The sequence below is a fragment of the Cydia splendana genome, chromosome 15 (assembly GCF_910591565.1).
Source record: "Cydia splendana chromosome 15, ilCydSple1.2, whole genome shotgun sequence".
NCBI lineage: Eukaryota > Metazoa > Arthropoda > Insecta > Lepidoptera > Tortricidae > Cydia > Cydia splendana.
In genome coordinates, this window is record NC_085974.1 from 4,966,342 (window position 1) to 4,989,815 (window position 23,474).

The 23,474-nt window shown below is 38.1% G+C and overlaps 2 protein-coding genes and 1 long non-coding RNA gene across 5 annotated transcripts in view; 1 reads left to right on the forward strand and 2 right to left on the reverse strand.

Annotated features, from left to right (window-relative positions):
• The window catches only part of LOC134797578 (uncharacterized), a 407,161-nt gene that overhangs the window by 55,650 nt on the left and 328,037 nt on the right, over window positions 1-23,474 (reverse strand). The window lies entirely within an intron of this gene.
• The window catches only part of LOC134797523 (actin-binding protein WASF3), a 39,653-nt gene that overhangs the window by 3,678 nt on the left and 12,501 nt on the right, over window positions 1-23,474 (forward strand). The gene's annotated exons all lie outside the window — the stretch shown is intronic.
• LOC134797490 (15-hydroxyprostaglandin dehydrogenase [NAD(+)]-like) lies at window positions 15,541-23,182 on the reverse strand. Of its 3 annotated transcripts, none has more exons than XM_063769729.1 (5): window positions 22,134-23,159; window positions 17,533-17,769; window positions 17,225-17,398; window positions 16,773-16,927; window positions 15,541-15,698 (listed from the first exon to the last, which is right to left on the reverse strand). In XM_063769729.1, the coding sequence occupies exons 1-5, from the start codon at window positions 22,236-22,238 to the stop codon at window positions 15,560-15,562; spliced, it is 810 nt and encodes a 269-aa protein (XP_063625799.1). In that variant the 5' UTR covers window positions 22,239-23,159; the 3' UTR covers window positions 15,541-15,559. The 3 variants fall into 3 exon arrangements, with proteins under 3 accessions (XP_063625799.1, XP_063625798.1, XP_063625800.1); XM_063769728.1 differs by lacking the exon at window positions 22,134-23,159 and adding an exon at window positions 18,072-18,191; XM_063769730.1 differs by lacking the exons at window positions 15,541-15,698; window positions 16,773-16,927; window positions 17,225-17,398; window positions 17,533-17,769 and adding exons at window positions 19,366-19,536; window positions 20,713-20,867; window positions 21,218-21,391; window positions 21,544-21,780 and having other exon boundaries at window positions 22,134-23,182.

The window sequence follows — 23,474 nt, forward strand, 5'->3', positions numbered from 1 at the left end:
GAAAAAATAAGTTGTCTCATATATCAGAATACAGAAACTTTCAGTGCCCCACGTATCTGACTTATATATAATTATTATTTATGACAATATAATTTATTGGCTAGTTTTAGAATTATCTACTACATCTCTACTAAAATCCAGATCCAATTTGTGGCCAAACTTTATCAAATAGTTTCCCAATCAATAATTTTCAAGGTAGATGAACCGTTAGGGCTTGTGCACAAATCACGCGAGGTTCGACAGGGGGAGGGGGGGTCACGAAAAAATCACGATAGATCACGTTGGGGGAGGGGGGTATAAGGAAACCTCACGTGTATTTTTCTACAGTGAACGAAACTAAGAAAAAAAAACCTAACACATGAGTAGATACTTTTTCCCGGTTTCGTTAAACATAAATCTTCACTCTGCACTTCAAAATAGCGAGTCTATTTAACGAAAACGAAAAATAAACACGATTTTCTGTTTACAATACTATTTACCTTAAAATCAGGTCGAATGAAAAAAAATCAAAAAAATACACGTGAGGTTGGGTGGGGGAAGGGGGTAGCCAAAAACCTCACCATATATCACCAAGGGGGAGGGGGGGTCAAAAAGTAGCCGAAAACACCTCGCGTGATTTGTGCACAACCCCTTACAAGTGTTACAACAGTCAGGTACAGTTAATTTTGTAATTTTGTACAGGCACGTCAGATATATTAGAGGGGCTGAGGTGCTCAAAAACATCTGAAAACGCACTCTAAAAGCTTCGAGCAACACCGGCTTACGACACATCGGAAGGGAGGGGCCCAAGCGATATCTCACCGTACAAATCTTTCTGCCATTTTTCGCGGGGGGAAAGGTGCACACAGTCGCACTTCTCACACACTTACATACAAAATCCAATCTGTAATGACGACACAAATACATAGAAAATGACACACGTTAAAGACAAATCTTGCAAACCTCGATCTCTTTTTGTGTACGGACGAGTGACAAGTGTCACAACACATTTTCGTTGAAGTATGTTATTGTATTCTGAGAGATGAGAAGTCGGATTTGTCGCTCGACCGATCCGCAATTTGTACTGAGCGAGCAAAATCGATAAATCCAACAATTACATGAGACTAAAATATAATAATTGTGTTTGAATGTAATTAAACGTATGATATGTAAAAAAAAATATTACATGTGAAATGTAACACTTTCTTTTTGTAAATTTGATGTCCCCGACCTCTTTTTATAACAAAAAACCGAGCAAACAGGCATTTTTGTGCAGCAGTGTTCACGCGCGCGTCTGGACTCGGTCTAGTGAAAAATCCAAGTGCAACTAGTTTTATTACCCGCGCTAGATTAGATTGACGCGCTAATCTTGTACCTCGGCAGAGGGGAAATAGTGCGAATGCCGCCTCCCTTCCGTGTTGCTCGAAGTCTAAAAGCATTTACATTTGTGCACCTCCTTTATAAGGCAAAATCAGTTTAGTCATTTTATGCTCGTATTATTAATATTACGTAGGTATTATAGTCTATCCTCGTAAGTCCCCGTGTACTTATACAAGTACAATATAAATTCGAGTTTTGAACTCATATAGAAATAAAAGAAAGTTCCAAATTCAAAAGCACCAAAATTGCCCTGGGTCTTACGAGGCTATATCCATTGACCATAGCAACCTGATGGTGGCCTTTGAATACTGAACTCTAGACAGTAAATGTGTGTTTTATAAACACCACAACAAGCCTTCGCTCGGTAAAACCCACAAGATTTGTTTTATCATTAATCATCAAGAAACAAAGCATATACCCACCTACAATAAAATAAATTTATTATTCAAGAAATAGAAATTAAAATACAAACATCACCAACTCATATACTGGAAGGGGACTACCCCTACCCCTACAGACACGTCATAACCCCAACGATATTCAATTTGTTGCATTTGCATTCCTTTCCTAATCGATATCAGCAAAGAACTTGTATATTTTTGAAGCATACGTATTCAAGCTCGGAGCGCTGGTGGCCTAGCGGTGAGTCTGCGACTTTCAATCCGAAGGTCGCGGGTTTAAACCCCGGCTCGTACCAATGAGTTTTTCGGAACTTATGTACGAAATATCATTTGATATTTACCAGTAGCTTTTCGGTGAAGGAAAACATCGTGAGGAAACCGGAATAATCTCAATAAGACCTAGTTTCCCCTCTGGGTTGGAAGGTCAGATCAGATGGCAGTCGCTTTCGTAAAAACTAGTGCCTACGTCAATTCTTGGGATTCGTTGTCAAGCGGACACCAGGCTCCCATGAACTGTGGCAAAATGCCGGGATAACGTGAAGAAGAAGAAGGTATTGGAAGGATATATTACCCGGGCCGTAATTGAAAAAAAAGTTTGGGTACCACTGCGTTAGATTAAGAGGCGTATCTCTCCAGCTGTTCGACAGTTTCGCTCATTTTCTCCATTTGGTACGGAACCGTACCTTTGGTGTAAACGCCCATGTTGACAGGCGCTTAGACCTGGCTTTGCATACTAATCGTCCCATTACACGATTATGAATATTATTATGTGCTATATTGGTGCCACGTTCGCTCATTTACATTTAGGTGTGCATCACCGGATATAGACGCATACGTACTACTGCAGCACGAGCAGATTACGTTAAAAGAATCTATAAAAATAAAACGTTACTACTTCCACGTCTTATTGTTATTATTTAAATGTGATGGCACTGATGGCAACATCCTTTTACCTATCGCGATAGCGATCGGAGACAGGCCAAAGGTTAGCAATACCGATATTTGTAGAATAAATCGGCGTGTTAGTAAATGAGACAACCTGATTCTTCCGGACCAGATCTTGACTTGACTTAAATCAGCATCAGCACCACTACTACCACTACTCTTGAGAGGAGGGGTTCCATTTGACTTCTTTCACCAAGAAGGAACGGAAGCTGCCATACTTTTGTAAGCTTGCAACAGACAAGAGTATTTGCCTAAGTATTCACGTTGAATATCGTTCTAATTCGTGAGAAATTATCACATTTAACCCTTGCATCGAGTCCCAGCCATAGATAATGTCGAGAACCTGTAAGTCTCAGGGGTTTGTGAGTTTCATATACCTACTCCAGGGGTTAAGGGTTGCTTTTGACATGTATAGGTATAAAATTGTAACCTCCGTATTCCGGCGAAGTACTTAAGTGCGAAGTTTGATAAGGCTACAAATATAATGACCACCAAAAAATACTTTGGTACCCTAAATAAAAAAATCATGCTTACCAAAAAAAATTACTGAACACCAAAAAAATAAGGCCTAAAAATACAAAAGTACCACCATTTTAATTACGACTGCACTTCAAATTGTATTGAAATACCAAATATATTGAATGATCACCAAAAATCATTTAATGATCACCAAATCTTGAAGACCAAATTAATGCGATATTTTCACCAAAATAAACCACTATGATTACCAAAAAATGTATCCATATTACCAAATAATGTAAACTGATGCCAAAATTACTAGCCCCTCCCGCTCAACCCCCCGTACCCCGCACCGCATACCTACCTTACCTAATCTACTTTTCTAGTAGCATTTCGTTATGCTACTAGAAAAGTAAGTCAAACTGATATCAGTTAAGTGCGTTAGGTTAGCACTGCGACCCTTACAGAAACGAAATGGTACTAGAAAAGTAGGTTAGGTTAGGTTTGAACTGCGACCTCTTCAGAAACGAAATGCTACTATAAAAGTGGGTTAGGTTAGAACTGCGATCCTCACAGAACCGAAACGCTACTAAAAAGTGGGCTAGGTTAAGTTTCAACTGCTACCCATACAGATACGAAATGCTACTAGAAAAGTGGGTTACGTTAGGTTTGAACTGCGACCCATACAGAAACGAAATGCTACTAGAAAAGTGCGTTAGGTTTGCTATCCTATTAAAGCAAATGACTCCAAAATAATCATTCTTCTAGAAACGAAATGCTACTAAAAAAGTGGGTTAGGTTAGGTTTGAACTGCGCCCCATACAGAACCAAACTGCTATCAGAAAAGTGGGTTAGGTTAGGTTTGAACTGCGACCCTTACAGGAACCAAATGCTACTAGAAAAATGGGTTAGGTTCGGTTTGAACTGCTACCCTTACAGAAAAGAAATGCTACTAGAAAAGTGGGTTAGGTTAGGTTTGAACTGCGACCCTTACAGAAAAGAAATGCTACGAGAAAAGTGGGATAGGTTAGGTTTGAACTGCGACCCTTACAGAAAAGAAATGCTACTAGAAAAGTGGGTTAGGTTAGGTTTGAACTGCGACCCTTGCAGAAAAGAAATGCTACTAGAAAAGTGGGTTAGGTTAGGTTTGAACTGCGACCCTTACAGAAAAGAAATGCTACTAGAAAAGTGGGTTAGGTTAGGTTTGAACTGCGACCCTTACAGAAAAAAATGCTACTAGAATAGTGGGTTAGGATAGGTTTGAACTGCGACCCATACAGAAACGAAATGCTACTAGAAAAGTGGGTTAGGTTAGGTTTGAACTGCGAACCTTGCAGAAAAGAAATGCTACTAGAAAAGTGGGTTAGGTTAGGTTAGGTTTGAACTGCGACCCTTACAGAAACGAAATGCTACTAGAAAAGTGGGTTAGGTTAGGTTAGAACTGCGACTGTTACAGAAATAAAATGCTACTAGAAAAAGGTGACAAAGTGGATTAATTAATTTAATAGGATAACGATAATTATATTAAATATTTGCACATTTTTAATTAAAATGTGGTTTCAATTTTGGTGGTCATTTACTATTTTTGGGTTTACAATGATTATTTTGGAGTCATTTTCTTTAATAGGATAGCAAGATGTAAAAATTTGGTTATCATTTCACATTAAAATGGGGTTTGAAATTTGGTAATCATTTTCTATTTTTGGGATAATAATGATTAGTTTGGTGTCATTTCCTTTAAAAGGATAGAAAAATGTAATAAAATTGGTAATCATTTCACATTAAAATGGTGTTATAATTTTGGTGATCATTCATTATTTTAGGGTGGTAAAATAGATTTTTTTGGTATTAAACTTTACTAAATCTGGTGATCAGTTAAATAGCAGCCGTTTGATAACACGTTTTCGTGCCTAATTGTATTTGTATCCGTAAAGTAAACTTTCGATTAGATATCTTCATATCATATGAAAACTCAGTGAAACGCACCCTTTGCAGCAATCAATAATTTATTTAACATCAAGAGTATCAAGACTGATTGTATACTTACCTAACACTGCTTTTTTGGAACCACAGTTGATGTCATCCACATGGATATCCTGGATGTATAATGTCTGTTAATTTGTTGTACTTCAGCTCTCATTAATTTCGTCTCATAGTTTAGTTTCCAACCAAAACTTGGTTTCTTTGCTTAGGAAAGCTAAACCGGAAGCATCTCCGGTAATCAAATATGTTTCTATCTTTATGTCGCCTATATAGTAGTGTCCGACCGAAGGTTCGGTTTCGGTTTCGGCCAGTTTCGGCCAAAAAATCATGTTTCGGCTGTAGTTTCGGTTTCGGCCAAAAAACGGCCGAACCTTTCGGCCGGGCCGAAACTTACGAAATGGTACTTCGTACTATGAAACTTAACTATGTGACAAAGACCAAAAGTTGGGGAATAAGTAGGACAACAATATTAATATGTACCTACATATACTGATTCATGTATAGGTACAGTAATTAATTGGTTTATTATCAAAACACAATTCCACTAATGAGGGCGCCACTAGACGCAGTCTTAAGAGGCTGTTAATACCTATAACGCGCACACTGTCTCATTGTATCGGAGTCAATGAGATAGCACTGTCGCATGTTACTGGGCCTGGGCAAAGGAATAATAAGAAAACTCATCATCTTACTCGCGTAATCCCGGAATTTTTGCCACGGCTCATGGGAGGCTGGGGTCCAATTGACAACTAATCCCAAGAATTGGCGCAGGCACTAGTTTTTACGAAAGCCACTGCCATCAGACTGACCTTCGAACCCAGAGAGTAAACTAGGCCTTATCGGGACTAGTCCGGCTTCCTCACGATGTTTTTCCTTCACCGGAAAGCAAATAGTAAATATCAAATGATATTTCGTATACCTATTGATAACCGATAATGATCTTTCGCGTGTGAAGCCTAACAATCGGTATTAGAAATGGTCACCTCACTACATCGCGGCAAGGACTGACAGATGAGCATCGCCGCAATGGCGGCGTCGTAGGTCAAGCTTCCCAAGTTATGTCTGTTTTATTGTATTAAATCCTTTATTTGATGATGATTGCTGTTTTACCTTTAACAGTTCAGAAGTGCGATAAGTAATTTCCGTCCACAATACATTTTACTTTGTTAAATGATGTAGTTCTACCACACAATGGTTGCCATGGAAACAATGCCGGTCTGCATTATTTTATCATAATTATTTAATTGAATTCGCATCAATCATCATTGAATAACAGACATAAATAGTTTCTGTAGCCGTAATAAGGCTTTACGATTATACTAAAAAGCTGTTAATCAGTTTACACGTCATCAAGATTGTGTACGTGACCTTGAGTTATGGTCAAGTTTGTGATCAGATAATCCATGTTAAATTGGATTACAATGTATGGTAAGCTATGAGTTATCGTTCCAATTTGTTGGGAAAAATATTACAGTCGTGTGACTTACAATGGTGTAACTTTGTAGTAGTTTTTGTGAATAGTTTTGTAAGTGAACTTTGGTGTGATAAATATTTAATTTTATCAGAAATCTAAGGTAAAATCACAAGTTGACATATCCACATAGTATGAGAAAGTATGTAATCATTTCAAAAAGTTAAAATCATTACTATAATTGGCAAGTATGAAATATTATACTTACTTACTCATGCCAAATAAATATTGGTCACTCTTGGCTACTGCAGAGTTCAGTAATCATAGAATTATTATACAGAAATGACAACCCAACAAGGCTATTTGTTACAATTATATCATCAATCAATATCATCTAATTGGCCTCAAATTGATCAGAATACAGTAATTTCCATAGCGCTTATAAAACTTGTGACTAAATAAGTTGGCCGGTTTACTGGTTGAGTAAACAAGACATTTATTCAACCACCTTTATTTCAAAAGTGAAAAAAAAAAAATAGTAGTAGGTATCTGAAGTAATTGATTTAATCATTGTCATGGTTCTTTACTTACAACCCAGTTATGAAGAACATTGAAGTGGCTAGTGTGTTAGATATTTTATAGCACCTATGCACTATGCAGAAAATAGAAACAAAGATCTTTATTGGATTCATCCAAGCTTGTGCACTCACTGTGGTAAAATTTAGGCACATGAAATCTAGTGCAATGTCACAACATATTTGTGTGGCTTAATAATAAATAATATATGACTTGTGTTAATGCAATAAGTACTGAATAAATTGTTGGGTTATGTTTTATCATAAAATGCAGTGGTATTATATTATCTGCTATATTAGATTACGGTAAGATAAATGCAACTCTTAGATTGTTGCTGGGCATGTAAATCAAAAGATGATTATCTGGACTACCTATATGAAATGAATTGTCACTGTGTAACTAGCTGTATAGCTTTAGAAATTTATAGAGGTGACTAGAGTTGATTATTAATGAATTGAGTTACATTTAGCTAAATGAGGCAAGAATTTAAAATGTCACAGACAATTTCATATACACACTATTAACTTGCAGTTTGTAAACTTTATTCCAACAACATAAGGTCTACTGATGATCGGGTGAAAGTATTGCTGTAAGTACTTGACTGTTTTGTGTGTACAGTCCTCCACAATAAAATGCTTATAGACCTAGTCATGTCAAACATTATGTTGGTGGCTGCAAATTGCCTAATCTTTGCAAAGTGAGTACATGGAGATGAATTACTGTGTATGGTTCTTATGTGTTTGTGTATTATGTAATCAACTATTGGTTATGAATGAAACTAGTATGGTCTTGTGTGGTAAAATATACTTACTAATAATTCAACTTTAACACAAGCTACTGCACATACTTTGCATGTTCAAAAGCGAATTGGAGACTTTGTTGTGGTAAAATATGTTGTTTAAATGTACACCTAGATGTACTAAATGAACAAAATGAGTGTAGTGTAACAGTACTGACACTGACTAATGGATATTTGTTGACATGTTCCCAGATGAAATAGTGCAGATTAGCATGCTTACTAGGCCGGTGCTTTGTGGATAATTCCATACAAGTTCAGGTGGATTGCAACCCCAAGAATTGAAATAGCATGTACGTTGAATTTGCACATGCACTGCAGGAGGCAGTGAGAACAGCGGTGAGATGAAGTAACAAATTGAGTGGAGACAACTGGTATGGTTATAGTATATGCAAACCTGTAAGTGTGAATTGAATTGTAGGTAATAATGTTTTGTTATTGAATGAAATTTGTGTCATGTTAAGAGGGCTGAAAACTAAATTCTAATTAGTTATGTAGAGCTTGCCAATATTGTTAAATATGAGATATCTATCTCACAGAGGCGGCTTGTTCATATGGTAGTGGGCAAACTGGTTGACCGGTAGTAAAAGTATTAACTGGCTAAAATTAGGCCGGTAGGAATTGAAGTCTATTGATGGTGTGCTCCATGTGGGTACTTCCAAGAACAATTAAAATTATTAATATGTTATTTGTGTGTGTGTATGGCTTCATATTGAAACAATTAATTTTATAATGTTATTTCTTAATTACCTAAGGTAAATTATTGATAAATTAACAGTGTGAAGTGATAATATTCAATAAGTCACACATGTTCAATTTGTTGTTAAATGTTGTATTATCATGACATGTGTTATTACAAAGTCAATATGACTCCTAGAATGGATAATGCGGCTCGTGGCGGTGCGGCTGCTTGAAGTGAGTCCTCTTCCTCACTGAACTGCAGCTGAAATGGGTTGCAATGAAAGAAGAGTCTGCAATGAGAAGTGACTGCAGGTATTATTACTAAGGTTATCCAATTGAATGAGGCTTTACAAATTTACAGTAATGGTCAATATCATTAACACATGTTTCACCAAGTACCTACTTGAAGTAAGTTTCTGAATGTTTTCATGCAAATGAATTATACTGCCTATGCCTACTTTACTGATAATGGGCATGTCTTATAAAATGTCTCTTTATATCTTGTCTGTTTGCAATTTTTCAATGTCATTATAATATCAAGTGATTGATATGGATGGGTACTATAATAGGTACATTTAAAAAACCATCTAGTAACAAAACAAATAATATTTGAATAGTATGCTGTGTGACTGAACTACTGTGTGTAGGCATACCTACTGTTGGCTGGTGACACATACCCCTTACGCAGATCATTCTAGCATTCAAAGCTACCTCAGATAGAAGAAGAAAATAAGTGGTCTTGTTGAGCGACCTATTATTCTAGACAACATTTTGTAAGTTAAATTGGTAAACATTAGTTATGTACCTATTTAACAGGTTTATGCCTAGAGGTAACAATGTTTTAAATTACTTGTTCATATACTTGCTACTTGGTAATATCTTTACATCACACACTTTACTATATTATTTAGTGTTGACAAAGGTCAAATTGATGAGAGAAACATGAAAATCGTTTCTGAAGGCAACATACCTTATGTTTGAGGTATGCATGTTAATGTAATTATCATCAGAGTAGATAAATTATGAAAACAAAAAAAAGAAATATTTGGCGTGACAATGATTCTCTAGGTCTCTAGTTGGTTGTCGTGTGGTGATAACGCCGACAGGGCTATTACACTTAGGTACAAAATTGTTATTGTTGCCAAACTTGTTATGCTGTCACAAATAAGGGTATTTGCCCGTGATAAAAGAAATGAATCCATGTAAGCGTAAAGTCGCCTTACATGGTGGTGAAAAAGAAAAGTTATGTCCGCCAAGTTTGGTTGCCTCAAGGGCTCACAGAAATGTTTACATGGTTGCCTCAAGGGCTCACAAGGTACGTTAAAGATGTAGGTACATGGTTGCCTCAAGGTTTCACAAGGTACGTTAAAGATGTAGGTACATGGTTGCCTCAAGGTTTCACAAGGTACGTTAAAGATGTAGGTACATGGTTGCCTCAAGGTTTCACAAGGTACGTTAAAGATGTAGGTGCATGGTTGCCTCAAGGTTTCACAAGAGTACGTTAAAGATGTACCTAAGTACATGGTTGCCTCAAGGGCTCACAAGATACATTAAGGCTTTACGTGGTTGTCGAGAGCCTTTGCGGCTTGATACATGATCGCCTGAAGGGCTCACATACAGGATCGCCTGAAGGGCTCACATACATGATCGCCTGAAGGGCTCACATACATGATTTCCCTTCGGGGCCTGGTACTGGACAACCTATGTGGCTTGGTTGTTGATAGCCTTTGTGGTTTGATACATGATCGCCTGAAGGGCTCACATACAGGATCGCCTGAAGGGCTCACAAACATGATCGCCTGAAGGGCTCACATACATGATTTGCCTTCGGGGCCTGGTACTAGACAGCCTTAGTGGCTTGATTGTTGATAGCCTTTGCGGCTTGATACATGAACGCCTGAGGGGCTCACATACATGATCGCCTGAGGGGCTCACATACATGATCGCCTGAGGGGCTCACATACATGATCGCCTGAGGGGCTCACATACATTATCGCCTGAGGGTCTCACATACATTATCGCCTGAGGGGCTCACATACATTATCGCCTGAGGGGCTCACATACATGATCGCCTGAGGGGCTCACATACATGATCGCCTGAGGGGCTCACATACATGATCGCCTGAGGGGCTCACATACATTATCGCCTGAGGGGCTCACATACATGATCGCCTGAGGGGCTCACATACATTATCGCCTGAGGGGCTCACATACATTATCGCCTGAGGGGCTCACATACATTATCGCCTGAGGGGCTCACATACATTATCGCCTGAGGGGCTCACATACATGATCCCCTGAGTGGCTTACATACATGATCGCCTCAAGGGCTCACATTATCGCCTGAAAGTGTCTTACACAGCTGAACCAACGCTTAATGAGCGCACATATTCGCCTGAAAGAGCTCATCCAAATGAGATAGTACTTTATTAGATCGTGAAAGTGACTGAGCGAGTATTTTTGAATTTGTTGAGAACCCCATGCCTGGTACTTAGCGAGTATTACTTGCAAAAGAATTTAGTAATTAATTAATACGTAAATTATATGTACGCTTAGCGAGCTCAAGAATATGATCACCTTTGCAAGACCAGTTTAAGAATTGATTTAGCGAACTTATATAGTATCTACAGATCAGCGAAGTTAAAATAGTGAGTTCGGAAGATGATAATTATGATGAGGCTTAAAGAGCTAGTTGACAAGAACCAAATTAATATGGGACCAACTTGGAGGTTCCTCCAACTCCTTTCAAACAAAAAAAAAAAAAAAAGAATTACTTACTCAAATCGGACTACGAATGTCGGACTAATCGGTGAACCTTGAAGAAGGAAGGAAGGAAGGAGTAATCGGTGAAGTTTTTGTAATAAAATGACAATTGACGATATTATAATATTATTATATCTGCTTAAAGAACTGACGATTGGAGAACATGATATTTATTTAAGAAAAACTGGAAATTTACAATATAAACCTGGTTTTGAACCATAACGGAACTATTACTTGAGAGCTGACGATTAAGATTGATTTACCAGCTCGTAATAGTCGCAATGATCTGACAATTTTGATGCATAAAATGGCATTACGAATATGACACCAAGAAAATACATTTTGATGTAGCCTAAAGAGCCTAAAACATCGGAAGATGAATTGTGGCACTGACCAAGTCGGTTGGTTTTGTTTTCTTATTTTTAGCACAGTTAACATCGCGTCCAGCGAAGTCGTTGAGCACAACTGGCTACCTACGTCACGAATCCCTCGGTGCAAGGAGTACGAGGACAAGAGTTCTGTGGTGCTGATTGCTGACCTTCGGGGGCGAAGGTGTTTTTTCATCAGGAGGCCGAACTGATAACCGATAATGATCTTTCGCGTGTGAAGCCTAACAATCGGTATTAGAAATGGTCACCTCACTACATCGCGGCAAGGACTGACAGATGAGCATCGCCGCAATGGCGGCGTCGTAGGTCAAGCTTCCCAAGTTATGTCTGTTTTATTGTATTAAATCCTTTATTTGATGATGATTGCTGTTTTACCTTTAACACTATAAGTTCCGAAAAAGCTCATTGGTACGAGCCGGGGTTTATACCTGCGACCTTCGGATTGAAAGTCGCACGCTCTTACCGCTAGGCCACCAGCGCTCAAGGAAATATCTCGCTTTTTAATACAATGGACATTGGTTGGAGTTTGTGCTCAACTACTCATCCTGAAGCCTGAAGCACGGCTTTGACTTCGCATGAAAGTTCGCCTCACTGGGGCACTTCGGACTTTTAGGCCCAGGTGAAGATCGGTACCCGGCCTTGCGATATTTTAACAAAAAAATTCGCGCTCGCTGCGCTCGCGTTTTTGGTTGACCCTGTATCTACATGTTAGCTTGACTGGTGAATGAATAGAGTTAGACTAAGAAAATTCTGCAATTATTTTGATAGCATACGCAGTGCAACTAGTGCAAATGTTATTTATACGTCATAATTTCATAGAAGTTTTGACGTTTAAAATAACACTTGCACTGCGTGTGTTATCAAAATCGTTGCAGAATTATCTTGGTCTAACTCTAGTAATTTTCTTAAAAAACTGCTTAAGTAACATCAATTTCAAGGACATTGGGTGTTGACAGCTCCATAATACTCGTATGTGTGTAAAAGCGGTTTTATGACATTTTTTAAACGATTTTAACAAGTCTACAGAAGGTTCGGTTTCGGCCGAAACTAGAGCCGAAGCCGAACATTCGGTTTCGGTTTCGGCAAAAACACATGTTTCGGTCGGACACTACTATATAGTCTAGCAGTCTAGTTGTTTTGTTTCTGCATAAGTAATTACTCTATTGACGGGAATTTTATTTGTAAAGTGTCATTTTATGGAACTTGCTAACTATGTATTAAACAAACCGCCATACTGAATTCATCATTCAGTGACAGTTTCGATATGGCGGTTTGTTTACATAGTTAGAAAGTTCTATAGAATGACACTTTATCGCGTTATCTAGCCTGATTTCTGTTATTGGAATTTTATCTGTTATGTTATAAAACTTATAAACGACATTATTCTTTAAGAGCGCTCTTACAAGAAAAGTCGAATTAACGCAAAATTGATGATACTAGTCGACGAAATTCAGGACTTTGTGCTCATTATTAGAAACAATGAGTACTTGTTCCAGTAAAAGCGTCTTCTTATCTTTTTAAATATCGTTGTAAATATTAGAAAAAGGACTTATTAAATTAGTAATGATTTTTTTTTTGTTGGTCGTATCCGAAAAACCCCGTGAAGCACTGAATGGCAAGCTCTTATTTGGAAATGTTGTGAAGTTTACTCTGCTAAACCTGGCTATTTTGTATTACTAATACCCTGTACTTTAGGCATATCAAACGATATTTTTCCTACACACCTTTGAGAAAGAGAAAATCAAAGTAAAACGAACTCAATTTTCTCTCCGAAACAAGTGTCAATTCCTACGAAAATCTACTTAATATCGAAGTCATTTTCATACTCAAGCAATCTGCAACGTTTGCTTATACTGTTGGTATACATTAGTGTTTATGAAATTCTACTATAATTTTTTGGCAATTTTTTGAAAACTACTCTATATTACCGATGACGCGCGCTGCGCCAGCTCAGTGCCGCGGCAGAGCTTGTAGAGGCAGGACGTGTGTCGGTCGGCTCCGCACATTTTCAACGGCGACAACGAGATTTTTTATCATTGTGTGCGGCGGGCGCCGTGTAAAACGCTATACTGTGTGCGTGTAAACCGCAACGAGAGACTTTGATCCTAGCACTGTTTTTATAGTATTATAATTTATAATGGTACAGTTTAATAAACTACCGGACAGGATTAAAAATATTTGAAACGACCTGACATTCTATATGTATTAATTTTGACTCAAGATAGTACTCAGGGTCTGATGATGGAGCCGGAAGGTGGTCACCGGTACCAAACAACCATGCAACTAAACCACTTCGTGTTTAGGCTCGTTTTATTCATCTCAACAAGATCTTTGACACAAGATAGTACTCATGGTCTGATGATGGAGCCGGAAGGTGGTCACCGGTACCAATCAACCATGCAACTAAACCACTTCGTGTTTGGGCTCGTTTGATTCGTCTCAACAAGATCTTTGACACAAGATAGTACTCAGGGTCTGATGATGGAGCCGGAAGGTGGTCACCGGTACCAATCAACCATGCAACTAAACCACTTCGTGTTTAGGCTCGTTTTATTCATCTCAACAAGATCTTCATCATCAGACCCTGAGTACTGTCTTGTGTCAAAGATCTTGTTGAGACGAATCAAACGAGCCCAAACACGAAGTTGTTTAGTTACATGATAGACTGGTACCCGTGGCCACCTTCCAGCTCCATCATCAGACCCTGTGTATCTTCAGTATCAAAGATCTTGTTGAGACGAATCAAACGAGCCTAATCATGTTACTACATGGTTGATTGGTATCCGTGACCACCTTAATCATCATCATTATCATCAGATGCTCAATACTAGTTCGTTTTTAAACCCTCGTTGATACAAACTTTACAACCTATAGGTACCAAATGCTATGACGAAACATGTAAATAAGCGAGTACCTATAATTTATTTCGAGTAATACTTATACCTTCATAAGTACGAGTATGGGGCTATTCATAAATTACGTCGTTTCAAATGGAAGGAGGGGTGGGGGGGGGGGGTCTGGACATCGGATGATGGTAGTATGACGTAGGAGGAAACAGAGTCATCCGAAGCATGATTTTTGGATGATTTGAGGGGTGGGGGGGTCAAAAATCGTCAAAAATAGATGAAAAATTAATTTATGAACACTGCACACACTTACATTTGCACTGCATTTAGTATTTTCGTACTTACCAAATAACAGTTTTAGGACTTTAAAAGTTAAGCACAGTTAGTGTTGTTATGGTTGATTTCAATATGCTTCGCGAAGGATCAAGAATGTTTAATCCATCATTGTAGTGCGAGTGTGGTAGAAGGGATCGGCATACTGAGCTCGCACGGCCTGCCGCAGCGCGTAAAATACCTAAACTCGCTCAACGCCGAAATGTAATAGCGCTCTTAAGGTAATCTTCTAGTAAATGATTACCTACTTAAGCGACGTCAACTACAGCAATAATTAATAACGCAACTTTGTATGTTCTCTTATATTTGCTTAATACTTATCCCAATCTTAGGTATGTTGGTATGTACTTACACGCTATTGACGTGATTGGATCACCCACCTAGTATCTGCCTCGTATCTTTCAGCGTTAAACCTTTTATTTTGTTACGATTACCTACCTATGTCTTGTAACTTAATTACATCCTACTCTACTCACTGCACTCTCGTAATTTGAACACGGTTAACGAAATCTCATTTAATACATAGATTAGGAATGCTTTGGGTCTAAAGATATATACACCAATGGATGATTAACTTGTTCATATTATAGTATAATGAAACAAAGCAAAGGTATGATTTAATTAGTAAATGAGTTGTAAAAGGCTTGTAACTTAGGTGTAATGTCTTGGATTGGTCGATTCTTCTCCGACAACCACACAGAGCCATTGGGCCCGTTTTTGAACATTGCAATGAAGGCTGCTACAGCTGATTCAGTTCTGTGAAACACAATAAATAATCAAACATTAAGTTTACTTAATACAAAACTGTCCTGCCCGGGTGACATTTTAACATTTTTAAGTTTAGGAGGAAATCATTGATATTTTTAGGGTTCCGTACCTAAAAAGGAAAAAACGGAACCCTTATAGGATCACTCCTGCGTCTGTCTGTCTGTCTGTCCGTCTGTCACAGCCCATTTGAAATTTGGTACCAAGTTGAAATTTGGTACACATATGTAAATTCGTGACCCAAAGACGGACATCTTACGTAAACAAATCAATTTAAAACATGGAGGCCACTTATGGGGATGAGACTAATGAGAAAGTTGCATGCAGTTATTTAAGAAAATTGCCAAAAAATGACCATCCCCCCCTTTATCTCCGAAACTACTGGGTCTAAAATGTTGAAAAAAATATACAAAATAGTTCTTTACCTATAGATGTCAGGAAAACCTATTAGAAATATGCAGTCAAGCGTGAGTCGGACTAATTACTTAGTTTTGATCCGACCCCTACGGGTTTTTTAATGGCAATTCACTCGCGTTTCACATACATTGATAAAAATTGGGTAATGTACGGAACCCTTGGAACGCGAGTCCGACTCGCACTTGGCCTGTTTTTTAATTTGGTAACTAGTATGTAAGCGACTTGGACATGATGATAAAGGCCTGTGCACACCGGCGCGTGCGGCGTTGTAGTATACAGATCCTTGTGAGAGACGGCACACCGCTTGCGTGACGTGTGCGTGTGCGGCTCCAACATTTTAGCGCACGCGCACGTGCACGTCACGCACACGCAAGCCGGTGTGCACAGGCCTTAATGCTTATGTACTTTTAATCAATCAATCATCGTTATTAATATACTTTATGTTTTTTCCCCTTTAAAACTGCTTCAACAGCAAGGGAACTTCAGCTATAAATCAGTTCGTCACGAGATTTTTCATTTTCATTCCAAATAACATCATATTAACCATTGCATATTGCTAAATAACATCATATTAACCATTGCATATTTACTACTTAAGGACCGGTTTGTTGATATATTTTGTTTGTGTAGTATCACTCAGCAACTTACTTTTGGATTGTAATCTCGGCTATGACGCCCACAAAACCTTCACCTATTTTTTCGTCATACACCCTTCCAGTCAGCTCAGTCATGAGAGCCGTGTCCGTTGGTCCGAAACATATTGTTAATACTCGTATTCCAGTTGTTTCTTCAAAGGGAGCTTGCTGGAAACAAAATTAAATACACATAAGAAAAGAGCCCAAGGAAAGGTATTTATTAGGAATAACGAGACGTGTGAACATCATCACCATACCTCACATGTCTATCGTTATCATCTACTCCTGGTTTTTATACAATTCGGATAAATTATGGCTTATAACGTAACAGGATCACAGAGCACGCGCGAGAGGAGCGCAAGAGGAAAGGCATCAGGATGTCATTGACAGTTCAATTTCTTTATATTTTAATGCAAACGCACCCAGCAAAAATCATACTTTATCATTCATACTTTGTTGACTTACCGAAAGACTTTGACTAAAGTGTAGAACTGCAGATTTGGACCCATTATAGATGGGGGTGGACCCTACTGGGATGAGAGCTGCTATAGACGCAATGTTTACGATGGTCCCGCCTGCCCCGCCTTCATCTTTTCGCATGTGCTTGACTGCTCTCATTGAAAACGACACCAGACCTTGCTGAAATGTGTATAAAGGACGTAAACATTTCACTTGTGAAATATTGCCACTATTTTCTTGTAGAACACCAAAAGACCAACGGTTCCAACTAATGACTTTAGAAATTTTAATTAATGAGTTTGGCTATGTCGTACCCAGTTAACATCACAGGACTTTCTCCAAAGAGCGGGAGAGTCGTTTAAAATCCCAGCGTTGTTGATCACCACGTCCAACTGTTTCACAGTTTCCACAACATGGTTGAAACACTTTGAGATGCTGTCCTCATCGCTGACGTCGCACTTAATAAACGTTACTTTGCCAGGATATGTCTTATTCAGTTGTTCAGCTGTTTCTTTCCCTTTCGCCTCTGCTATATCCAGTATAGCTACATGCTAGATTAACAAAATGTAAACATTTGATGAGGTGATAATTTGTCGGTTGTTTTAAGGTCATGTATTTCTAGTATCAGTAGCGCCTGATTGACAACCGAGAACAAGTATTCTTTTGCTTGATAACAGCTCAATATATGGCTTAACTGTGATGAAACATTATATATTCTACAATCACATTAATTTAACGTTCCATTGATGCATTGCAATTCCTGGATGTTAATAGTTAGTGCTAGTATTTGTTGAGTTACGAATTTAAACAAGATTTAAAAGAAACTAAAGATATACTCGTATTTTCAAAATACCTTGGCTCCTTCCCGCAGAAAAACTTCAGCGTATAACGCTCCCAAACCTGAGGCGCCTCCTGTGATCAGACAAGTCTTTCCCGTAATGTCCCCTAGTCCTGCCATGTTGTGACTCGTGTGTTGCACCGTCCAATGTTTTTTAATCTTTTTTGCCGTAACTTTTATAGGTATGTATCGTTTTGTTTAATCTTATCAGGATGTTTATTATTTTTACAAAACAGAATCAGCACATTAACATTTTTAAATAATATTTTCACATTTTACAATCTTTTGGTCACAATTATTAAGTCTATAGTCTGTCCCCCTTATTCATAAAACTTTACGGGCCTGATTTAGTTAAATTATGTTTTATCCCTTTCTTACAAATACATAAGTCAAAATGACAGATAAAGACAAACGATTATTAACTAATTGAGGTTTGATTGTAGCGCGTTTATGAATAAGGGGGTGTATCTTTAGGTATTTAAATAAAAGTAAACAAATAAAAAAAAGCTTAAGGAGCCATTTGAGGGTAGATGAAAAATTGAAAACATTACACGATCAAATAATGTAGGTTAAAGTCAGGTCGTTCGGTGACAGATCCAGGCGGTTTTGTATTTGGTTGGTTAACCAATAAATGTTATAACTACCCGAAAATTACAAATTATTTGTTTACTTTTATTTAACTAAAGATACAGAGTATAGCAACATAAATGACAAAACTGACAGCCCGGTTCTAACCAGCCAATCACAGGCGAGGTTCCGATCACAGGTTTCCGGTCCGGTACTAGGCGTCAAGTTCGTTGCTAAAGGCCATGGTCTAATAAAACATGGTCTTCTATTCCCAGAGTGACACAGGCCTACGTCACAATAACATGGCCGCTATATATAGCGCTATCGCATATTATCATATAGCGCTGTCGCATGATGACGTAGGCTTGTGTCAGTTAGGTGACCTAGAAAAGACGGGAATAGAGTACCAGGCGGAGTATATTATTATACCATGCTAAAGGCGGGCATTATGGTGACAGGCGCTGACAGTGTTTGATGACTGCGGACGTATTGTTAAGAGTGAATACTTTGAATATGGCCATATTTAATAAAATCAATTACAAACCAAGATTAACTATTTGAATATACTAAAGGACTGAATTTAGTTTCATCTTTATTTTTTAACAAAGGCAATGCCTTTATGGTAAAGCACCGAGTGTATAGCGTATGTAGCTTAGACCTACATCTACAATTACGATAAGAAGATTCTGTTCTGTTCTCGAAATGCGAATGAAATGTTAGAAAAACAAAGGATAGAAATGACTTGTTTACACCGATTCATTTTAAAGATAACATTTATTTAGCAAATGATTTATAAAAGGTTTGTATCTTCGGCGTGATGTCTTCGACTGGTTGATTGTCCTCCGACAGCCACACCGAGCCGTTGGACGCGTGTTTGAACATGGTGTTAAAGGCCGCTACAGCTGGTTCAGTTCTGTTAAACAATGTATTTCAGTTTGTCAGATGAGATTTTTCATTATGTTAGTTAAAAGCTTTATCTTAGAGCTAACACTGTCCCAAAACTGTTACAGTCATCTCATCAGACAGCAAGGTTGTCAATAAAAATTAATGGAATTAATAGGCTTTCAAATATCAGGTGTCCGTTTCAAGAAAGCTTGTAACCTGTAATACAAATAGAAGTCTCTTTAAAATTCCATTAGAATGTAAACTTTCGCTTCTATTCCAAGCTAAAAGCAGATAGAAAGAGAGAGTGGTAAAGGTGGGATCAGACGGTTCACTCGGATGAATGTTCACTCGAGTGAATGTTTCATTTTCCTTTTATTTCACGTTCACACACGGCTGCTGGAAAGATTATTCATTTTTTCTTTTCTTTCACTATGGCGTCGAATGAAGTTGTGCGTCTTGGTATAAGTTTAATTATTTGTGATCATTTAATAAAGATTTTAACAAACAAGATGCAAAGAAAGCGTCGTCGGTAGTGGCTGCGACCTTGAATCGCAAGAAGAAATTTATTTGGAGCCTCGAATACATTGCTGAGAGAACTAGCCGATGAAGATCCGAAATCGTATTGCAATCATTTGCGGATGACTTAAAAAAGTAATTTTGTAGAACTTCTATTATTAGTAATAGGTCCGTTAATAGCGAAAGAAAACACTTTAATGAGAGACAGTATACCTAACCGAATAAAACTCCAAATTGTACTGCGATACCTTGCTACTGGCGATTGTTTTGGATATCCTGGGATATTTATACAGAGTAGCTAGAAATACCATACATGTCTTTGTTCGTTCCACTTGAACACCATTTTATTGCTTTTACATTATCTTTGTCTAGCTAGATAGTAGGTGGTATACCCACAGGATGCGAGAAAAATATGCAAAATCCGAATGAACGTTCATTTTTGTGTTCACACTGTTCATTTTATGTTCATTCGGAGTGCGAGTGAAAGATGCCTAATGAAAATATCCAACATTGTTGGATTCTTTCACTAATGAATTCATTTTTCATTTTTGGTTCATTTTGTGTTCAGACGTGTCACTTTGAGTGAAAGATGAATAATGAAACTAGAAAATGAACAAAAAATGAACCGTCTGATCCCACCTTTACCATTGGTTTATTGTTACGTATTATCACAGATATTGTTACTTACTTTTGTAGCGAATCCTCGGTTATGCGGTTCAAAAGGAGATCGCCAAATTTTTTGTCGTACCTCTTTTCAGCCAGGTTTTTCATGATAGCCGTGTCCGTTGGTCCTAAGCATATTGTTAACACTCGTATACCGGTTTCTTCTTCAAATGGAGCTTGCTGTAATCATATAGGCATTTAATAAGTGGTCGGGATTGTATTTTTTCTAGCCCCATAAATATTGCTGCGAAGTATCGACCGATTCCATATTGCATTAAAAAAACAACGGGTTGCACTCCGGGAGTGTCGGCAGAAGTGAAAACTCAATGACATTGTAACAGTTTTTCGATCAGGTCACGTGTCCGTCTTACGAATTTTCAATCTGTCGAATCTGTCGGTCACGTGAACTGTCGCGAGTTTAACATTTATTCCCCATCACAAAAAGTGCACAGCGCCGCTAAAGAAGTTTTCACTTCAAAAAGACAGCAAAATTAATAATGCGCACAAAATAATTGATACCGCTGTCATACCGAAAGACTTTGACTGAAATGTAGCACAGCAGCTTTAGATCCGCAGTAAATAGGAAAGCATCCTGTTGGGCGGAGAGCTGCTACGGACGCGATGTTTACGATGGTCCCGCCTGCCCCGCCTTCATCTTTTCGCATGTGCTTTACTGCTCTCATCGAAAATGACACCAAACCTTGCTGAAAATGAAGATAAACACTTGAAACCACCGGTAAAACAGATCAAGTGAACCCACGGATATTCAAACGAAGGCCCATTTGAAACCAATTGGACCTTCAAAGTACCTGATCTCAAAGAGGTAGACAAATTTGGATTGATTACAATACCATACCCAGTTGACATCACAGGATTTTCTCCAGATAGTAGGAGAGTCGTTAAAAATACCAGCGTTGTTGATCACCACGTCTAACTGTTTCACAGTGTCTACAACTTGGTTGAAGCTTTTTGAGATGCTGTACTCATCGCCGACGTCACACTTGATAAACGTCACTTTGCCAGGATATGTTTTATTCAGTTGCTCGGCTGTTTCTTTCCCTTTCTCCTCTACTATATCCAGTATAGCTACATGCTGTAAAAATCATCATCAACAAAATGTAAAAATATGATATTGATAAGGTTATAATTTGGCGGTTGTTTAAGGTCACAGATTTCGACAATCAATAGCGCCTGATTGGTAACTGAGAACAAGTTGTCTTATGCTTGATCACAGCACAATATATGGCTTAACTGTTGTAGGTTACACTACAGTTGTAATGAAACGTGCCAAATGGTTACGTAATATATTCTACCAATTCAGTTTCATTAATTAAACGCTCCATCCAAACTTGTCTTGGGTGTTAATAGCTTATTCTGTTATTCTTGCTATGTTGAGTTAATAATATTTTAAGGTTTGAAATTAACTTAGATATCTTGGAAACATACCTTAGCTCCTTCCCGCAGGAAAGCTTCAGCGTATAACGCTCCCAAACCAGAGGCGCCTCCTGTGATCAGACAAGTCTTTCCCGTAATGTCCCCTAGTCCTGCCATATTTTGATTCGTGTGGTGCACCGTCCAATGCCTCTATTCTCGCTTTAGGTGTAACTTTTATGCATCGTTTTGTTTTAATCTTATCAGGAAGGTTATCACTATTACGAAACAGATCAACAAAAAGTAATAGTGCTGACATTACATGGTAATTTTCATTATTGTCACCTCAGTATTTGTTTTTAAGGTATAGCACTATAGCGTCAACCTTATTTGGTATAGTTTACGACTTACTATTTGAATCAATTTGACCCGAAGCACCAAAAAAAAAGGAATGGAGTTATCTTATATTTGGATGGGACAAAAAAAATGTTGTTCAGAAACCAGAAAACATTAAAGACGTGGAAATACCTTGCAACATATCGACTGACTCGATCGGTTATCCAAATGAAAGTCATTCTGAAACCAATTCGACAAACTTCAAGGTACTTGGTTGCAAAAAGGCTGAGAAATTTGTATTGATTAAGTACAATACCATGGCCATGCAGTTAACATCACAGGATTTTCTCCAGGTAGCGGGCGAATCGTTCATAATCCCAGCGTTGTTGATGACCACGTTCAGCTGTTTCACAGTGTCTACAACTTGGTTGAAACTTTTAGAGATGCTGTCCGCATCGCTGACGTTGTACTTGATAAACGTCACTTTGCCAGGATATGTTTTATTCAGTTGCTCAGCTGTTTATTTCTCTTTCTCCTCTGCTATGTCCAGTATTAATCCAGTAACTTTGTCGAATTTTGTAACCTGGCTCTTTTGCGTCAAATCCGGTAGTTCTGATTTTTTGCAGACTTGTTTATGATGTTTGGGGGGCGGTACGAATACGATCTTGTGGCCACCGGGCCAAATCAGCTTTGATTGATCTTAGAAACAATTGTGCCAACCGGCATCGCCTGAGACAAAAGTGTATACTCACTGCATTTACTTAGCCTACGAATACATGATCGAAAAAATTATACATTTTGAAAGGCTTTATCTCGGAAAATATTAGATTTACACAGACAATTCTAGTGTCTTATTGTAACAAATTTAGTCTACTTTAAAAACGTAGGAAGTTACCAAAAACTAGTACTTTAGGGTTATAATCGCCCAAATCTAAAAAAAAAATCCGGTTTATTCGATTTTTGACAAAGTTGTGTTCGGCGCTCGAGGTCACAAACTTGGATTATTCATTGGGCCAACATCATAAACAAGTCTGCAAAAAATCAGAACTACCGGGTTTGACGCAAACGCAAAATGTATAA

Excerpts from the sequence above, each read along its gene's own strand:
- LOC134797490 (XM_063769729.1), bottom strand. The coding sequence starts at position 22,238 with ATGGCAGGACTAGGGGACATTACGGGAAAGACTTGTCTGATCACAGGA. Across the intron at positions 16,928-17,224 it reads ACTTTAGTCAAAGTCTTTCG|CAAGCTCCCTTTGAAGAAAC; the intron begins GTAAGTCAACAA and ends TTTTGTTTCCAG. Across the intron at positions 15,699-16,772 it reads GCCGAGATTACAATCCAAAA|AACTGAATCAGCTGTAGCAG; the intron begins GTAAGTTGCTGA and ends TGTGTTTCACAG.